Source organism: Lingula anatina, chromosome 2 (assembly GCF_051362555.1).
Source record: "Lingula anatina isolate TDL-2025a chromosome 2, LinAna3.0, whole genome shotgun sequence".
Taxonomy (NCBI): Eukaryota; Metazoa; Brachiopoda; class Lingulata; order Lingulida; family Lingulidae; genus Lingula; species Lingula anatina.
In genome coordinates this window covers 22,423,174-22,442,549 of record NC_141768.1, presented here as the reverse complement: position 1 = coordinate 22,442,549, position 19,376 = coordinate 22,423,174, and the positions used below count along the sequence as shown (strand labels likewise).

Genomic DNA, 19,376 nt, shown 5'->3' with positions numbered 1-19,376 from the left:
AAGAACGTTTTTTTAGGAATCCAACAAGAAAATGTATTTTTTTCATTTATCGTTATTATTAACTATATGTTTTCTTTATACCCAGTAAAATCTTTTATTTTATTGATCATATATATATATATAACGACTAACTACCACACGTGAAAGGTAGCACAGTTACCACAATAAGAGAACTACGTATAAATATGAGAAAGATAGACAAAAACAAATAATGATGATAAATAAATAAATAAAATAGAAACTTATGCATACAAGTAATAACATCAACAATTCAGTACAATTCAAGAGATTCACTTTTTGAAATATACATTTACAAAAAAAAAAAAAGTTATCAGGGGCGGATCCAGAATTTTTTGAAGGGGGGTCCGGTTTTTTAGGGATTGACAGGCATCGGATTGCGAGGACAACCCTTACCCCCCTTGGCGTCAGGTTCGGGGCAGGCTCGAGGGCCCAAAAAACGGGTGTTTTGACGTCATTTGGTACGGTTTAGAACTGTGATGCAGCTAGACGGTTTTGGTGTGTTTTGTTATCAGAAATCGAAGGGGGGGGGGGGGGGTCAGGACCACCCTGACACCTCCTAAATCCCCCACAGCCATGTTTTAGAGTTTCCAGTTGCAGTACGCTGAGCCCTACTCTCTCCAGACAATTTCTAAGAGGCATAATAATTTTACTGACGTCAGACTCCTGGGCTCCAAGTTTCATTAGTGTATTGAATTTTTCAACCACAGTTGGTGCTTCAAAGCAAATAAAAGTCCCCATCATCTTGCAACAACATTTAACAATAACAAAACCTACAATTCCGTCATAAGACGCAGAAATTTAACTTACTGGGATAAAAAAGATACACTTTAGTTTGTCACATACCACCCCTCTTTTCAGTTGGTTCTGCCTGTTATATGAGACCTTTTCGCATTTAATTTTGATTTTGACAATATTTTTATGGGGATTTATAAAGGCGTAGCTGCTACAGAGAAGAAAAGCGTTGCAACTACGTCACAACTAACGCATTCCAGATTTGCGCTTTATTCTCCGTTCATTGGAGGTCGGAATGAAAGAAACAATATGTTTGGCCTGACCGCGGACGATTTTATCTATGCGACTTTACTGATTATATCTGTATTTTGTGGAACTTTTATTAAGCAGACTAAGGATGCGAGACACAAACAGCTCCTCAGTAGTACGATAGGGGCGGGGATGGTTCTGGTTGTGTGTGGTTTTCATTTATTACACTCTTTTATTACTGCTCTTGTCAATGCCTTGCTTGTGTTGTGGATTTCACCAAGGTTATTATTTTCTGTTATTTAAAAATATCATATAAATATTTAATTGCTCATGGTTATTTCAATTTATTTAAAGCCACAATTTTTTATTTTTAATTGTCATTCTCAATGCATACCAGACTTTTAATGCGATGCATTAATGGGTAATTACAGATTTCAGCACATTTATTTGAAATTTCGATCTTCGTTACCACAGATCTTATTTATCAGTCATTTTGTAAAATTTCATTTAATTTGTTCAGAAATGCTTAATTGATTTTAATTGACTGAAACTTTTTGCATTCATCAAGCTGTGCAGTCTATCTTGTTTTTACATGAAGGTTGCATGTATTGGAGGTTTATCTGTATATTTTTACAGTTACATATACATTGTAATTATCCTATGTACATGTACCTGCACTTACCTGGTTATATATTAAGCATTTGTTTTATTATCTGTGCTTTGGTCAGGTACATATAAAAGTATTTGATTGTTGTTCATGTGAAACTACAATTGTGGCTAAAGTAAAATGTCATGATTATATTATTTTTTAACAGGTGAATAATTATCAGAATCTTTATACTCTTTAGGTATTGCCACATAGTAAGCTTTATATGGTGCTTTGGGTACCTTACCTTCTTTAGAACCACACATTATTTTGGACTTCCAAAGGTTCCTTCTCATAGCAATGCAGTACAGCTGTTGCTTACTCTCAAGGTTTGTGTGTTTAAGGAAATATTAAATTTCATATTCTTATAAAAATTATTTTTAAAATTCAGATTCATGAATATGGTAATTTCATTTTACATAATATGTTTGTTGTCTATGAAAGAGTTGAAAAAATCAAACATTATTATTAAACTTTTATTTGCAAAATAATCGTCTTTAACTTACTTTATTTCTTCATGTCATGAGGGAACTAAGGTCATAAGTCATCATTAAGAAGCATATAGGAATATATGCAGTTTTCATCTTTTCTCTCATGTTTATCACTCATAATCTTCTATATACATACAGATGGTTGGTGTGGCATTTGAATTACATGACAGCTACAAAAGGCAGCAGAAAGCCAAGTCAGCAGAGGATTGCCAACAAGATGCTCAGAGACAGAACCTGGCACTGGAAGCAGAATACAGAAACATTAATCCCAGCTTGATGGACATAATGCTGTACAGTTACTGCTATATAGGTTTGCTCACAGGTCGGATGAAAGGTTTTTTTTTTCACCTAAATTCATAATATGTTGGTTTTTTTGAAGTGAAAGTCTTGTAACTATTTACATTTTGTATGGTCTTGAATGCTGCGCACAATCTCACCTACCACATTAGAACCGTCAAAATCTCATTGTGAGAACAATCAGCTATGTCATTGTACCATGTAACACAAAATACATGCCACTGTGATTGGAATGATCCCATTTAAATCATTTAAGATGAAGACATCAGCCAGCTTCATAGATAAAAATTATCTGACACAAGCCAAAAATTTTCATGCTGTTAGCGTACTCCTAAACTGGCCTTCATCAAACTGATGTGAGCAGATGTTGACACTTGCTGACCGCTAGGTAGTATAGTGGCCAGGAGCTTCTTATAAATTTTAGATAGATTGACCCCCTATCCCTATGGTGGCTGGTGACGGCTGATGTTGATTACATCAGTCTGATGAAGGCCTACATCCAGGTTTGCCGTAAACTAATGGTATGAAAGTTTTTGTGGCTTGTTTGATTGTTTGATGATTTTCATCTAAGTACCAAGCTAATGAACATTTTTTCTCATCAGCCAGTTTGTTTGCACTGATTCCGTAAATAAGGATTATAATAAAAGTTCATCAAGATTTAAAATTATGTAATTCTTTGTTGGGTTTTTAGGTCCATACTTCAAATACAGAACATACCATGACATGCTGCATAATGAACACACAGCCAGTATTCCAACATGGCAGCCACTCCTAGAAAAGCTTAAAGTGCTTCCAGTCTGTGCTGTGTTGTTCATTGTTGCCTCAATGGTATATCCCCTAGAGGTAAGGGTCTGGTTCACAAGCATATTCATTCTAAAATTTGAAAGATAAACATTCCAAGATAAAAGGTAAGTATGTTAGTTTTATCAAAAAAGATTGCTGTGAATCTGGGACATCTTAACCAGATGGGGATTTTTGTCAACATTGTATCTTTAATAGCTAAATTAAGGCATAGAATTGCAAAGAAGTGTGGTGTTATGAATAACATATATTGAACATGGTGGCATATTATTTCTTTAAACAAGGATTTATATCAAACACATACACACACACACATTGGTTATTTATACCCAACGTGTTTTGGTCTTTGCAGTATGTGAAGACAGAAGAGTTTCACCAGCGCTTCTTCTTGTACAGGCTGTGGTATATGATAGTGACATTTTTTATATTCCGTATGAGAATATATTCTGCATGGATACTGTCAGAGATGGTGTGTATCACGTCTGCTCTAGGGGCTTACCCCAAGGACAGTCGACCAAAACGGGGCCAAGGACCAACCAACTTAGGGACTTTGAAGGACCTGTAAGATGAATCCCTCGTCTGTTTTATTCATTTATTGTGTCACTGTTTTCTTTAAACTTACTTATGGTTTTTGTTACTTTAATTCAATGTTTCTTTTTGATTCACTTCTGATTAATACAAAATATTCTCAATTTTTATATTAAAATGTTTCTTTACAATTTTTATTTCGCATATGCCTTGTCACATTATGTGCTCTCTCTTTAACACTGTTATGGTAACCTTTGTTTCAGATATTATATAAATGAATAATTGAATTTATGTGCATATATTGCAATTTCTTTTTATATACATGCAACACAATTTTTCAGAGAAACCAGTGCAGATGAAGTAGAGTATGATTTTGAAACCATCCATAATATAAGTCCGTCAGGCTGTGAGATGTCATCTACAGTGCGTGAAGGAATGAAGAGTTGGAATATGTCTGTCCAGTTTTGGCTAGCACATTTTGTGTACAGTAGGGTGCCTTTCAGATCTATCAGGTATATTGAAGTCTTTATCACAACTTCACGCTCTTCCAATAATCATTTTTGTATCCAAAATGAAATAATATGCATTTTGCATAGGGTGGCAGATAATAGAACTTTGTTTTGCTTCAGAAGATCACGACAATGATTTTGTATCATTTTCTGAAGTTTATGTTGAGAGATACACACCTTATGTAACAGTATACATTTCTTTCCCAGAACATTTCTCACAATGCTGGTTAGTGCTTATTGGCATGGCATCCATCCTGGTTACTACCTGAGCTTTCTATTGGTTCCATTTGTCCTCATGGCAGAGGACGCCATGATCAAGGCCTTTCGGGACAATGCCTCCAACAAACAGCAACAAGTATTTGACTGGTTCTGGTGGTTTTGCAAGCTAAGGTTCCTTGAGTACATGTCCATGGGTTTCCTGTTGCTAGGACTATATAGCACACTAGACTATTGGAGCAGTATCTATTTCTCTGGCCATGTTATGACAGCAGTCTTTTATGTTACAGGGTTAGTGTTTATGAAGAAGAAATCATCTGGGAAAAAGATGGAATAAGAGCTTTAAACAGATATCTGTAAAAATAATTTGTTTTGCTTTGGTAAGATAACAGTACCTGTAGGTCTACATTTTAAGCCACCAGTGGATTGGAATGATTTTTACAAATGTATTACCTTTTTGACTCTTATTTTAAAAGTGTAAGTATGTGTGAGCTCTTTTTATATTAATGTAGTATTAAGATGTTGAAGTCATTGTCAACTCTAGTGGAAAACAAAAAGTTTGTGAGAATAACCTCTTGCTCATATTTTACCTTAATGAAAGAATACACATAATATTTTGTCCAAGAATTTTGCTAATTTTTTATGTTTAGGTGAACTATAGGTGGTTTATTTTCTTCCTGTCACTTCTCTTCCAATTTATGGAATTGTTCAGTATTGATGTTAGAAAAAATATTGTATATATATTTAAATTTATTTTTCATGTATTTTTAATGAATTCATGTTTTGTATACAAGACTAGTCAGGACAATCATGTTGTGTTTGGTATAACCACATATAATGGATCCCTATTGGGCTATTGCATGTGTCAACCAAATAATAAAAAGATGTGTAATCACAGCTTGAGCTTCTTGGAACTGTCTACATATAATCCACATTTACTTTTATCAGTATTCTGAAAAGTTTCTTGTAAAGATCTCTTATTAGGAATGTATGCACTGACAAGCAAAAGACTTTTCAGCTAGAAGGAAATTGTAAGAATACCAATGAATTCCTCAAACTTTTGTTATCTTATATGTACATCTTTTATGTTCAAATAAATTAGCCACAATGTGTAGGCATCTTTCTTTGCCCTGCCTAATATAAGGTCTTCATCAAAAGCCATTGTGAATCTGCCTTGCAGGAACTATATGGACACATTTACATACTAATACACATTTCACTTTAATATACAGTTTGAAGGTCACTCCTTTGCTGAACTTGACAGTTCTTTCACCACTAGATGGAGTAACTGGTTCTGTTCTGCAGACAAAAGGGGCCATAGCTCTACCTGTAGGGATTTTAAAGATTCTGTATCCCTTGACTGACAGGCCATCTGAAACATCAAGGATATTTGTGAAATTTTTATTCAAAAATTAAGAATGCATCAAAATTTAAAATAATGATGTTCTCACAAATGAGAAAATGGGTAGTAAAGATGCCCTAATTATGACCTACAATTATTTCTACATAAAGGTTATAACAACTGTTTCTACCTACCACAACTGATTGCAGTAATAGGAAAAGATCTTCATTGATACATTGCACTAAAAATAAAAGCAAGTGATGTTTTTTGTCAAAAGCAATAGAATAAAAAAAAAATTTTTTTAACCAAAAAGACTTGATTTAGGCCTTTTGAAATCGTGCAAAATTACAAGGTCTAATAATAGATTACTGACTTCCAAGGTGTATCAACTTTTTTCACAAAAGCCAGTACAGTGAATCAGATCATCTTTATTCTCTTCACACAGTTTTATGTCCTATGTACCTGATGTACTGTCTTCTGTGTCTGAGGCTCCCCATGTATACTTTTCCAGGGTCTGGGCATGTTCTGGTCGTATCCTCTGAGGAGTGGGCTAAAAGAACAACTTCCTGATATGTATTAAGCAAATTTTGAGAAATGTGTGCACAATATATTTTAGTATAGGCTGAAACATCAGGAAATTGTATGTAAAACAAGATCAAATATGCCTGTGTGCATAATTGAGTGACCTCATTACAGACATTTTACTCACATATATAATTCACAGTGGAGTAAGCAGATTTCAAAAGAATTCCTGCATTTCATCAAAACAAAAACTTTCTCTGTGTATTGCCCATCTGTTGAAAGCAGAAGTGTAACCTACAAGTACAACCCCTTTCACAAGCAAGTCTGTAAGCCTATCTTGTGATGATGACTGTCCCTGCAGATTGTCACGTGGTTTAGTATTTCACAATAAACGCACAGAGAGTTAATCAATGCTATACCTGTAGAAGCATTAAAAGCAGCACCCTTGTAACTTCACATCTGGCCAGTATGTCACAGAAAGCACCTAGAGGTTTGCCACTGTTGCCACCTGAAAGGACAAATCATAACAAAAGTTCTATAATAACCAACTTCAGTTTCAACACATTAACATTAACATTAACATTGTAACAGTCAAGTAGATAAATTTCTTAAATAATTAAGTAATCTAAAATACTGCAATTTATTGAGATGTATTTTGTCTCCATCCAGTAAATGCAATAAAAAATTACATGTGTTTGTTGCAGAATTGATTTTTTTTTTCAATTCCAAATGCCACATACCTCCTCTCTCATGAGCTAAGTAAGCCATTTCTGTAAGGACTGCCAAAGCACCATCAAAATCACCTAGAAAAATCACAAAACAACATTGTATATTCAATGTTTCCTAATTGACAGTGACAGCTCTCAAGTTGCAGCAAAAATGTTCAAAAGGAATGTTTTTACACAGTCAGGTATATATCTTAGCATAAAAAGTACTTTTAAATCTTTGAAGGTCATATATGCAAGTAAGTTAATCTCAAATGGAATTTTTTCAGTTGTGAAAAAATGTGCGCACTTGATATTAAATTCCATTCCATATTGTAAGTACTAGAAGTAAATTTGCAATTATGTTACCTGTTTCAATTTTACAAGTTGCCACAAAGCCCATAGAAAACAGACAGTCCAGGGGGTTCTGAAATAATGATTTCTTTTTCTTTAAAAATATTAATATTGTATAAGACACAAATAAAAATAATGATAACAATAAATAAAATGTAAACTAAAGTGGAAATTTAGCCCTCTGGGGTCTCAGCCAAGAGTAAAGGTTGATGTTAACAAACCAGGCAGTGTAAAAATATCTACAGAGCCTGAGGAATACCTGATACTGTAGCTCTGCTGCTCTCTGATAGTGTGCCATGGCCTCCCCAGACTTACCAAGACCCTGGAACAGTGGCAGCATACAAATAATACCACATTTTGGTCAATAATGAAGAAAAACTGCAGCAACTGTCATGTATGTCATTTACAATGGAGTAAAATATCTTATTTTGTTACAAAAATCACAATCCTTTGACCCTTGAAATATACAATAGTGCAGGTACAAAAATATACATATATTTAAATTTGATTTTCTAAAATCATTCCGATATAAAATCAAAGCATACCCTCAGGGAGTCTCCCAGTTCTACACAAAGTGCTGCAGCCAAGGCAGACTGCTTAGATTCTATATGTACCTAAAATACAATGAACATTATATTAAATGATTATGTCTGCTATATAAATTGCTACTACATCCTCTACAATAACACGTATATCTCCACTAAAAACCAATTGATAGACATCTATTTTCATCATGATTTTTCTGTAATTATAATTATTTTCAGTACTGTGAAAATTCACTAATGACTTAAGGCAGAATAATTTTGTCTGTAAACCAGTTTTGGACCCAAGACATATATAAGTATTCCTGTCTGTTGCCTCAAAACTCAAAGGGACATTCCCATAACCCTATAGTACTAGCTGGATGGATCTTACTCCTCAGGGATTCTTGCTATTCAGTTAAAGCCGCTTAAATGTCTGGCCTGCCCCCGCATAACTTAAGGTACTTGGATATCGTTGGGAAAACTTTGTGGTTGACAATGTTGTTCATGTTGCTTTATGAGAGGGGTGTGCCAGACAAATTACATTGTCTGCACCTTAGCAAGAATCCCCGCTGAGATAGATCAATCCTGCTAGTATGATAAGGTTAAGGAAACGCAGTCAAATACTCAGAGCTACTTACCCTGACTGCATGCCCATAACAGTTGATGGCAGCAGTCAGATTTTCCTCAAAGCAAGGACAATCCAGCTCTCTGTCTGCCATCTCTGCCTCCATGAAGGCCCTGCCTGCTTCAGTCAGTGCTTGGGCCTCACCTGCTGGGTTGGCCAAGGTATGCTCACATCTGAAATCACATAATATGGGCATGGTACAATGCAAGGTTGTCAAATGTAATACAAGACTGAGGATTTTGCAAGTTTTAATACAAAGGCGAAAGGGTCATGAAGCCATGTCATACTCGGGGATTGAAAAGTGATGAGGCAAACCACTCACTAAAAAAGTCTCCACCAACCCTGTGGCCAGTATTATCAGTAAAATAAATATGGATAATTTCAGGAAGAAGCAAGTGCATTATCTGCTTCAACCTGCCTAATAGGATATATTGCCTTGGTCATAATCAAGGCCTTTCCTGAGGTAAGCAGCAGGGCAGGGTCTTAAATTAAGGCAAACAAAGCTATGGCTCTGTCCAAGAATTAAGTGCTGTTTTTGTCTCTTAAATAATAAAATACTTTCTATTCAGCAGGAATGGTTATATATATACAAACCTTGCTTGTGCTAAGGAACAAAAGCCTGCATATTGCTGGCATTCTTGCTGGCGGAAAGTCTTCCCTAAAGAAGCTGAAATTGTAGAAGATAACCAATGTATACTACAGAGATACATGTACTACAATCAGATTCATTATAAACTTTAAGTATTAATGTTGGAACTGAAAAATTATTTAAAATTCTGCAGTGATGAAACAGAGGATGAATTATACTCACCAAACTGTTCGCTGCCCTCTGCAACATTGGGTTTCTTCAAGAACCGTCTGGAAATCAACAGTGAAATGCTTCATAATGATCTTTCTACTAAATAATAACAGAGACGTAATAGAAAGTTCCACTTTCTCTACTTCTACAATGTATGATAATAAATAAAATCTACAACATAATATTAATACGTTGCAGGAGACTGTGTGGTAGATTGCATGTAAATTACAACTAAATTAAAATATGATTGGGCAGACATCAAACAATGAGAGAGAGAGAGGATTACTTCTTAAGTTTGTTAGAAATACTCCTGTATCTGCCAAGGTAGTCGGCATCTCGTTCCATCACAAGTTCTCTGCTCTGTCAGAATGGTTGCCTTAGAAGTGAATCATCTGTTGCGGAAAGAGATTGAAATAAAATCAAAATATAATAGTAAATTGTCATTAATCGACCCATTTTATTTCATTATTAATGCAATATAATTAAACTCTACAAAGACACATAACTCAAAGTATATAGACATAAAAATCATTTACACTTTCCGGGACACAATCCTAATTTTAGTAACCCGGAAGTAATACAGAGGGTGTTCCCTGTCGGACATACGGACAGACATGGCGAAAACCTATGATTATCTTTTCAAGCTTCTATTGATTGGTGATTCGGGGGTCGGGAAAACTTGCGTTCTTTTCAGATTCTCAGAGGATGCATTCAACTCCACATTCATTTCCACTATAGGTAAGTTGCTTGTCTTTGCCTAGATTATTTTCATGAAAAATGCGCTGCTGATATTGATAAGATTTAGATCGTTGACGATTTCGTGCCGCTGTGTTCCGCGGTAGTGGTGCTGATAGTCTGTTGCTGCATATTTTTTCGACCTTCTTTAATTATGTGTCCATGGATAAGTTGATATTTGAAAGAGTATGGCATGGTGCATTGAAGAAATAGAAAATAAAATACCCGTATGCTGTTTTAAAGAGGGAGAATATCTCAATCGTGCCATTATTGCAGAGTATGTTCATGTAAATTTATCACTGACGGATGGAAGTAATGTAAATTATATCCACAAGTTGAATGTCATATTGAGGTGTCATTGAGCTGTCAATGTGGTTTAATGTTTCGTTTGTATTGTTAATTTGATGCCTTTTCCATTTATACTTTCTATCAGACTATGTAATCAGATAAGTTAAAAAATTTATGTTATGATAGGAGGATACTAAAAAGAGGATAAGTTAATGCATATATGTATCTGGTCACTCACTTATAAACATTTGAAAATTTTGGAAACTATCATAAAAATCGAGAGAAATTGTTTTGACTTATATATTTTTGATCACTAAGATTTGCATAATATTTATGTTATAAAAATCAAATGACACTATTGAAATCATTTGACCTAATCCTTTTTTCTTAAAAGATTATTTCCTAAATTTTTTTACTTAAAAATAAAGCACTAAGGCTGTAGAATTTATTTATTTCATTTTCTTCACATCAACTGTTAAGTAATCAAATTGTTTTTGTGTCTTGTATATATTTTGGTTGATTTAGTAGTAAAGTGAATGTTGTTGAAAGATTGCCAGAAAGACTATGTGGAAGTTTGCCCAGGTGTGTCATGTACCAGTGTTTATGTCTTAAAGAGCAGATATTTCTGTTGGCTGCATCCAGTGCATTTCTGAAGGATGTTGCTAGGTATAATGCTCCTGATATTGCTAGGCTCAAACTTACTCTCCTCAAATGATAAATTATGTTTTTAATATGACAAAAAGAGGTTAGATGATATATATGTTTGATTATTTTGGCCAATTCATCATTGTTATTGTGAAGAAACTTTACTTAACTGGGACATAAGATATTCAAGAGGAATCTTAGAAATACACTGATGGATACAACTGTTATTTGTAAATTTTCACAAATTTTTATTATTTTATTTATGTATTTATTTTTAGGTTGTTTTATTAATTATTATTATTATTTTGTTTAAAACCTTAATCAATTTTAAGGACTTTGGCAGGAAATTATAAATAACTTCTGTTGTTACTCTCAGTGTGACTTTTTATTGCTCCAGCGATTAATGTTCTATACCTAGAAATTAACAGTGGGATACAGGAATATTAGTGTATTCAGATTTGGAAAACGGCCAAATAGCAAAAATAGCATGGGGTCTCCCTGGCATATTGGAACCTGATGTTATTTCAAATGGATATCAGTGTATTAATTCAAATATGACCAAGATGTCCAGGTGTTGCTGTGCATACCTTAGGTGGTTCACCTGTATTAATTTATATGTACAAACCTGCCCCATAGACCATGGATTTTAGAAGACAAAAAAGAATTGTCTTTTTGGACGAAAAATGTCTGTTCTGAAACAAAAATTTGATTTAGATACTGTGCCATTTTTCCAGTTGTCATATGAAGGAATGAGAAGATCCACATTTGTAGAAAAGAATGCCCTTTAAAATTACTGGTTTCAGGTCTGCGATCCTTACTGTACTCTTGCATGAATAGGTTACAGAAATCTTTTTTTATCACTTGCCAAGTTAAGAATATGAAGGTTTAGCTAAAAAGAGGTTTTAAAAAGACAGAAGTGAGTTTTGGAAAGTGGGTCAAAACACTGAATAGTGCCTCTAGCTGTATGCATAGAATACTAGTAGTTTATTGACCATACACCATTACAACTAATCTGTTTTATGATATTAAAGAAAATGAAAGAAATGACATGCCAGGATACGTTTGCTTCACATATATAGCTTCAAAATTCTGTTATTGCAATCAGTTCTATTCTGCTATTATTCTGAAGCAGTCATTGACATATTTAGCAATATATAAAGCATATAAAATATGACAAAGCATATAATATCCATTTGTCAATTACCCAGTGTATGTTTTTAAGGTCCCCATGGGATCTGCCCCCTTGATCACAGAACTGGCACCCCAGTGTTGCCTAGCATGTTATTTCTGAGAGATACAAAAAAGGGGCATGCCATGAAAAAAACAAACAAAAAAAAACAACATTTTCTATTTTGCCCTGATTACAAAACCATAGGTCATGCATAGAGTGCTCTATCAAATGATAAGGAAATTCAAGAACCAGGATGTTACCAGCTTGTAAAGTCATGTTTCCAGTCAAATTGGGTAGTTCTTCATCAGTACCATTTATCTCAGCAAACTATAGGATTTATGACGTGCTCAAGGGAGGCAACAAATCTTAACTATCCCATTCACTGCTATTTTAAATGAAGCAAGGTGCATGCCATCAGATTGGCTCCTTGACGAGCAAGTAGCAATCAAACTATTTGTTAAAAATGTTTTTACGAAGTGAAGTCGGCCCAAGTTTGCATGGAAATGCAGTTTATGTATCACATGCCCCCAAAGGCATATTTATCCATTTAGACCCAGTAGTAAACATTTGAGTCATGCTGTTGTAATGGCTTGGATAATGTGTTCTACATTCTGAAATTCCAAAGCTTACTCAGATTACTCTGCTGTTGATTTATGGGGTCTGTGCAATGAAGTTGCAGGAGATTTCCCCCCATTTCTCACAGATGTATTTCTTCCATTTTGTCATCATTCATGTACATTAATACCCCTTGAGTTGACAATGAACAGTTGTAAAAAATCAAGAGAAAGCACATCCCCCTAACTTTGATGGGTAGGGGTGGGAGATAGAGTGCTGTTGGTTTTGATTTCGATTTTAAAATTGATTTGCTGTGAACTACAGCCAGTTCAACATTTTGTTCATCTTTGATTTTGAATTTTATCTGAAGAGTGATGTCACTTTGTGGAAGCAAACCACTGGCCAGTGATAACAATGGGCAAGGGTGGCTGGATTTGTTGGGAGTGTCCAATAGTCATAGTGTGACAGTACTTAATTATTGGGTGGATCTTTGTTTTCTTGCTGATAGATGTCTTTGTGGTTCTCTGTGCACCTTACTAATGGGAGGAAGTTACAAAATATATCTATATTATAAATCTGAAGTGTATATTACATTTTTAGCCATACAAACTAATCTGATGATCCATTGAGTTTGACGTATTAGGATTATAGAACATAAACTTTATGATTTTACCTTGATTTTATGCAATAATATGGTATTTTCTTTAAACAGAGTAGAAATTGCTGGTTGTTGTGTTCCACTGATTGAAACAGAAAGAGGCTGCATCAGTGATCGGAGCAGCTTCAGGTGTTTGACACAACTTGAATGCACCTGATTTTGTTATTTTAAATCCTTGTTCATGTTTGTGTGTTGTTTTTATTTCAGGAATAGATTTTAAGATCAGAACAATAGAACTCGACGGGAAAAAGATCAAGTTACAGATATGGTAAGTTTCATTGAAATAGGAAAAAAAGAGAACTTTGTAAGAAAACATTTTGTTATTTCATACTGCTGATGTAACCTTACTAGTACTTTGTTGTGTATTTAAAAAAAAAAGAGGGAAAGCTAAGTTTACAATCCGGTAAAGGTGCTTTTTGCTATCAAGGACTTTTTAGTCAGTAATGTCATGTACGTTAGAATATTGCTGTACATGTTAAGACCATTTTGAGTCACATTCTTTTGTAAAACTGGCTCTATATTTTTAATTTTTCAGTCAAGCTGAATTATATCCATCCAAAAAGAAGGGCTTAACAACTTGTGTGAACCCAGGGATGGAATGTTTATTGTCCTGATCACTAGATGGTTGTTTTCATCAGATTAACTCCCAAATATCTCATTATTTGACAGTTTATATTGTTTTGCTATTCTAGGGACACAGCAGGCCAGGAGAGGTTTCGTACAATCACCACAGCTTACTACAGAGGGGCCATGGTGAGAACAATTATCACATGAATGACTTTTATAATTACATGTCCATTATTTTGATCAGTTAAAATGTACTTTTGCTCCCTTTTTAAAATTTTCCTTGAAATAAAAAGCAGTTACAAAAGCTTTGGCTTGGACTAACAAGGGATTGATCATTGAAATAATGGCTAAAAATAATTAACCTATATTTAACTCGGTTCCATATACATCTAAGGACAAAGGAAAATTTTGGAGTGCATGCATGAAATATTGACGTCATGAAAATAGCAATAGGTGAATACAAAGTGGCAGAATGTTATCAACTGCTTAATGTCCTATCTGCCTCTTGTTGTTTATTGTTACACTACTCAATCAGTGATTGTTTTATGGCATTTGATAGCACTTTTGTAGGATTAAAAAGTACTTTTATTATGAGTTCTACAAAAAGAGGTGATGGAATAAGTTTGCAAAATGTCAATGATAAAAGACCTGTTGAAGATGACTGGGACAGGAGTCACTAAAGGTGATGATTCATAATGATGCTGAAGTTTAATTATTATGGATGGGTAATTAATATTATCATTATTCTTCACTTTCCAGGGCATTATGTTGGTATATGATATCACAAATCAAAAGTCTTTTGAGAACATAAGGAATTGGATCAGGAACATTGAGGAGGTGAGTTTTGTGCCACACGCAGTGATAAGAGATTGACTCTTGACATTGATATGATGGGACAATATTGATACAGTGCCAGAATAGATAACCTAGACCCTCCAGTGAAAATATATCTCCTATTACCTTATAACTGTCCCCAGATAAGGTTGCATGGTATTGATTTGTACCCCATTTAATATAAATGTGTATTTACATAAATAGCTAATATAATTGTATCTTTGATAAAATTGAGTTTTTTAGCTTGTTTTAACTAACCACAGGTGTGATTGGTTAGTCTGGATACAGGGCATCAGCACTGTCATAGGGCACATAAATAAGAGTCTTTGATCTTAAACTTACATAACTGTGATAAATGTGTGGTTGTTTGTATATCTAAGTCTAACACATAAATACTGGCTCTGTGTCTTATGCCTGTAAATTAAACCAGGGTCAGTAAAATTCTGTTCTATTGGTGAACACTTTCTGCTGAAGACCAGGTGATTCTTCAACCCAGGGACCAGTTTTACAAAAGCATGTGACTTCAAAATTGGTCTAAACATTTAGAGCAATACTCTAGTGTACTTTGACCCAAGATAGATGAGTAGTAGCCCAATCAAATGAAATATTCCCCCTTTTGTACAACAAGGAAAACGTGACCAAAAAAAGCATGACTAATAAAGCTACTGTGGATTTATCTTAAAGTGAGGTGGACCAAAAATTTGGCTTTGTTAAGTGTTGACAATTTCCAAACTAAACTTCCTCTTTGCAAGCAGCTCCTGGTGTCCCCAAGTCCAGTATTTTTTATAGATATTTGAGCTAGTCTCAAATACATCCAGATAAAGACCCTTCTAAAGACCCACATTTTTAAATCTGTCTATATCTCTTTGATTTTTTATATATTTTAATAAGATTGAGTTTTTAGTAGTGTCAATTTTAAATGGTTTCCAATGAGTGTTTTATATTAAAATATTATAGTCATTTTAATGATTTTAGTTATATTATCCATTATTGTAAGGCGCCTTGAGGTAGCATGAAAGGCGTCATGTAAGAAGCTTATTATTATTATTATTATTATTATTATTGTTCTTCAGATATGTTGGTTATTTCCAACAGCCTCCATGTCCACTCATAAAGAGGTAGAGAATTTATCTTAATTGTAATCAGTTGCCTATTGCCTAAATTTCATTTCTAGCATGCCTCACAAGATGTAGAAAAGATGGTCCTTGGAAACAAATGTGACATGAATGACCGGCGGCAAGTTTCAGAGGATAAAGGGAAACAGGTAAATGCCGTATTGTTTAATGGCAGTAAGGTCTGAATTTTTAATTTGATAAAAGCCGTATATATACATAATGAGAAAATTGGGCAAAATGACATACTTCCATCCTTTCCTGTTAGACATATGTAAACAAGACAAATATCACCTGATGATGAAGCCCCTTGTTTGATAATTTTCCTTGCAGCTAGCAATAGAATATGGAATCAAGTTCATGGAAACCAGTGCCAAAAACAGCATAAATGTAGAAAATGCATTTTTCACATTAGCAAGGGACATAAAAGCCAAAATGGACAGAAAATTGGTAAGCATTTTATTTGTATGTCTGAGCTAAGTTAAAAGTTGAATTAAAGTGTTTTGTTTGCATGTTATTCGGTTTCTTTTATATCCCTGCATTTCAAGTGTTACGTTTGTATTGCTATGCATGTGTATGGAAATTATTTCTGCAAAACCAAACATTTAAAGGTAATTTTTAAGTCGTGATGTATTTTACACAATTTTAATACCTCTATGTTTTTTTTTATACCTGTGTTTTTTTTTTTTTTTTTTTTTTGCTTTTTTTAAGGCATGAGGATTCTGTCAATTTAATGTTGTTTTAGAATATAATATCCACCGTGAAATCTTGCTTGCTTTGAGTGGTGGCATTTTGTTAATTTCAAAAGATCCAACTGGTTAAGATTGCATGTCATTTTATGGTATATTTTTATTTTGCCAATTAGGAATCCTCAAGTCCAAGTGGGAAATCTGGTGGGCAAAAACTTGTAAAAGAAGAAAAGCCTTCTGATAAAAGACGGTGGAGATGTGTTATTCTATGATCACAAGGCTTAGAATTCCATGAACTTAAAGAATCAGAAAAATTATATATATTTTAAAAAACTTTTTGCCAACGTGACTCAGATGCTGTAATATTTGTACTGTAATGCAGGCATGTTGTCTACTTAATTTTGAATGGTTATGAGCATGATTTGTCTTGTATAGTGGTATTTTATAAAGATATTATAATTATATATACTATATACTGGACAGATTTTACAAAGTTTTGAAGAGGTTTGGTGAGTGTGAATTAGTTACAGATGATGGTTTTTGGTGATTGTGTTTTGCTTCGAATTTAAAAGAACAAAAACTGCTTGTATTACCATTTTCCAGCCAGCAATATCTTAGCAAACTCCACAGGTTATTTTTATTATTTATTTATTTATTTATTTATTTATTTATTTATTTATTTATTTTTAAATTTCACTTTACGATGAACCTTGGTAAAGTTAAGGCTCTGAATCTTTTGAAAGATGTTATTTTGAATAAAAACTTTTACAAAGACCACTATCTGCCATATTAAATGGATTTCCAGTTTCATTACCAAATGTTTTTTCAAAAATACAAATATCATGACTTGCTAAGGTGACGTAGTACTAAATAGAAACATACTACTTTATTGCTGGATGGACTGTAAGCCTGCTTTGGAATGGTGTACACTTTTGTTTGGAGGGTCTTGCAGTGTTAGAATTTTGTGCCCCCATATTATATCAGCATGCTAGTCCATGGATTTAGTTGAAAGTTTAAACTCAAGAGTGTTTGTTTACGCAACTTGCAAGTTTAAACATACCTTTTCTAATTAAGGGTGCAATGCCATTATAAGGAATTGATATTTTGTATGCAATTGAAAATCATAAATAAGGTTGTTTCAATGATGTATCTGTAAAGTGCATAGTAAGTTTGCAAAGAGTTTATAGCGATGAACTATGGTGTTTAATATGGTTCTTAGGGTAAACCTGCAACAGAATATCATACTTAAGAGGAGTATTGGAAAAGAAGGGCTTTTATTGCAGACAATTTTCCTCTTGGCTATTGTTGGTCCTTGTGCCTGCGAAAGGAGTCAGAACTATTGAGGTCTTTCTGTCCATAAAACTCAGAATTATCATTACTTTGTGTAAATTAATCTCATTCAGCTTAACATATACAGGATGTACACATTCAAAGAAATGCCAATTCCTAAGTGTTGGAAGGAAAATTGCTTAATTCTTGATTTTGTTCATATATATATATACGGTATATATATTGTATGTGCAGGACATCCCAAATGTCCTAGTGATTCTACATTTTCTTTGGCATAATTATTTGACCACTGCTTGGACATACTGTGTAATCTAATGGTGATTTTCCCCACAGTACGAATCATCCACCCTATCCAACAAGCCACTGCGAATCGACAGCAAGAAGCGGAAACGTTCAAGCTCTTGGAGATTTTGTACTCTTTTGTGACAGGATTTTATCAGAGTAATTGGACACATGATCAGTTGCCAATCCGCAACATGCTACAACGCAGTCCCATATATACTCCACTTGTGGAACTGCAAAGTTTGTTGGGCACTAAGAGGTGCGCTGCAACTGACATAGAAAATGTAAATTAACAAAGGGCAGTTACATGACTCAAGACTGTTGGAGAACAAACACTTGGATTGGTTAAAAATTGATCAATCAGGTTGAAGAAGATATTTTATGGGTTCATGTTAGACTGTTCACTGCCCTATGAACATATCAATCAAGAGCAATGATTTAGTATATTTTGTTAATGTAAAAAAAAGAAAAACATCAGTGTTTGGGCCGTCTGCTCATCTATCTACCAAGTTTCCATGATAGCAGAATTGACACAGACATTGGTAGGTAATCATGACCATGTACAGAGGGATCTGTGAATGCTGATGGCATTCTTATGGGAAAATAGCTGTATACCGTCTGAGTGTTCTGATATGTGTTAATATTTCTGTATTTAATACAAAGAACCCTAAGCTTGATTGTTTTATTTTTTAGAAATACTTTTTCACAAAACTGAATTGATATGTGCACCTGCTGCATCTGCCATTTTAACACGACTCAAGTGTTAAAACTTCTTAGTAAAAACCTAATGACAGTCATGTGGAAGTTTTGTCAGTGATTTACTCTTTTCCATCATTATTTTTCAAATTGAAATGCTTAACTATCATGTCTCTGGAATACATTTATTTTGAATTAATTTCCAGCATTATATCATATCCATTGCTTTTGTCTTTTTATTTGTTTAAATTGTTGACTTTTCTTGAAAGAATGGTGCTTTTGTGAATATATTGTAGTTGTTAATATTACTATCTTATCCTACAGGTAGAAATTCCCAATTTTATCATCCATATGTCATTGTCTTTGCTTGAGTTTGTTCAACATATGACCTGTCTAAAATAGTGTAAATAAAGGACTATCAGTTACCATTTCATCCAAGGTGGTGTTTTTTTTTTTTTTTTTGGTGTGTGTGTGTGTGTTATATAACTGTCCAA

The 19,376-nt window shown here is 34.0% G+C and overlaps 3 protein-coding genes across 4 annotated transcripts; 2 read left to right on the top strand and 1 right to left on the bottom strand.

Annotated features, from left to right (window-relative positions):
* The first annotated feature begins 1,026 nt into the window (after nucleotides 1-1,026).
* On the top strand, nucleotides 1,027-5,602 carry LOC106166341 (membrane-bound acylglycerophosphatidylinositol O-acyltransferase mboat7). Its single transcript, XM_013544871.2, has 7 exons — nucleotides 1,027-1,283; nucleotides 1,851-1,977; nucleotides 2,278-2,461; nucleotides 3,128-3,279; nucleotides 3,590-3,798; nucleotides 4,107-4,277; nucleotides 4,482-5,602. The coding sequence occupies exons 1-7, from the start codon at nucleotides 1,063-1,065 to the stop codon at nucleotides 4,825-4,827; spliced, it is 1,410 nt and encodes a 469-aa protein (XP_013400325.2). The 5' UTR covers nucleotides 1,027-1,062; the 3' UTR covers nucleotides 4,828-5,602.
* LOC106166342 (40-kDa huntingtin-associated protein) lies at nucleotides 5,549-9,778 on the bottom strand. Its single transcript, XM_013544872.2, has 12 exons — nucleotides 9,647-9,778; nucleotides 9,373-9,419; nucleotides 9,156-9,228; nucleotides 8,575-8,734; nucleotides 7,958-8,026; nucleotides 7,672-7,734; nucleotides 7,428-7,485; nucleotides 7,095-7,157; nucleotides 6,774-6,862; nucleotides 6,295-6,382; nucleotides 6,027-6,073; nucleotides 5,549-5,862 (listed from the first exon to the last, which is right to left on the bottom strand). Exons 1-12 carry the CDS (start codon nucleotides 9,703-9,705, stop codon nucleotides 5,731-5,733), a joined length of 948 nt encoding a protein of 315 aa, XP_013400326.2. The 5' UTR covers nucleotides 9,706-9,778; the 3' UTR covers nucleotides 5,549-5,730.
* Nucleotides 9,779-9,908: 130 nt separating this feature from the next.
* LOC106166343 (ras-related protein Rab-8A) lies at nucleotides 9,909-19,315 on the top strand. 2 transcript variants are annotated; one of them, XM_087003398.1, is made up of 7 exons: nucleotides 9,909-10,098; nucleotides 13,620-13,680; nucleotides 14,105-14,165; nucleotides 14,739-14,816; nucleotides 15,988-16,077; nucleotides 16,259-16,375; nucleotides 18,238-19,315. In XM_087003398.1, exons 1-7 carry the CDS (start codon nucleotides 9,975-9,977, stop codon nucleotides 18,328-18,330), a joined length of 624 nt encoding a protein of 207 aa, XP_086859524.1. In that variant the 5' UTR covers nucleotides 9,909-9,974; the 3' UTR covers nucleotides 18,331-19,315. The 2 variants fall into 2 exon arrangements, with proteins under 2 accessions (XP_086859524.1, XP_013400328.1); XM_013544874.2 differs by having other exon boundaries at nucleotides 16,791-19,315.
* Nucleotides 19,316-19,376: the final 61 nt, after the last annotated feature.

What these genes read in the sequence shown, in the direction of transcription:
- LOC106166343 (XM_013544874.2), top strand. Translation starts at nt 9,975, where the DNA reads ATGGCGAAAACCTATGATTATCTTTTCAAGCTTCTATTGATTGGTGAT. An exon ending in GGATCAGGAACATTGAGGAG is followed by an intron (nt 14,817 to 15,987) that starts GTGAGTTTTGTG and finishes TTTCATTTCTAG; the next exon opens with CATGCCTCACAAGATGTAGA. An exon ending in CAGAGGATAAAGGGAAACAG is followed by an intron (nt 16,078 to 16,258) that starts GTAAATGCCGTA and finishes TTTTCCTTGCAG; the next exon opens with CTAGCAATAGAATATGGAAT.
- LOC106166342 (XM_013544872.2), bottom strand. Translation starts at nt 9,705, where the DNA reads ATGGAACGAGATGCCGACTACCTTGGCAGATACAGGAGTATTTCTAAC. An exon ending in ATTTCTAACAAACTTAAGAA is followed by an intron (nt 9,420 to 9,646) that starts GTAATCCTCTCT and finishes GTTGATTTCCAG; the next exon opens with ACGGTTCTTGAAGAAACCCA. An exon ending in TATTACTGCAATCAGTTGTG is followed by an intron (nt 5,863 to 6,026) that starts GTAGGTAGAAAC and finishes TTGATGTTTCAG; the next exon opens with ATGGCCTGTCAGTCAAGGGA.
- LOC106166341 (XM_013544871.2), top strand. Translation starts at nt 1,063, where the DNA reads ATGTTTGGCCTGACCGCGGACGATTTTATCTATGCGACTTTACTGATT. An exon ending in CTATATAGGTTTGCTCACAG is followed by an intron (nt 2,462 to 3,127) that starts GTCGGATGAAAG and finishes TTGGGTTTTTAG; the next exon opens with GTCCATACTTCAAATACAGA. An exon ending in GTGCCTTTCAGATCTATCAG is followed by an intron (nt 4,278 to 4,481) that starts GTATATTGAAGT and finishes TTTCTTTCCCAG; the next exon opens with AACATTTCTCACAATGCTGG.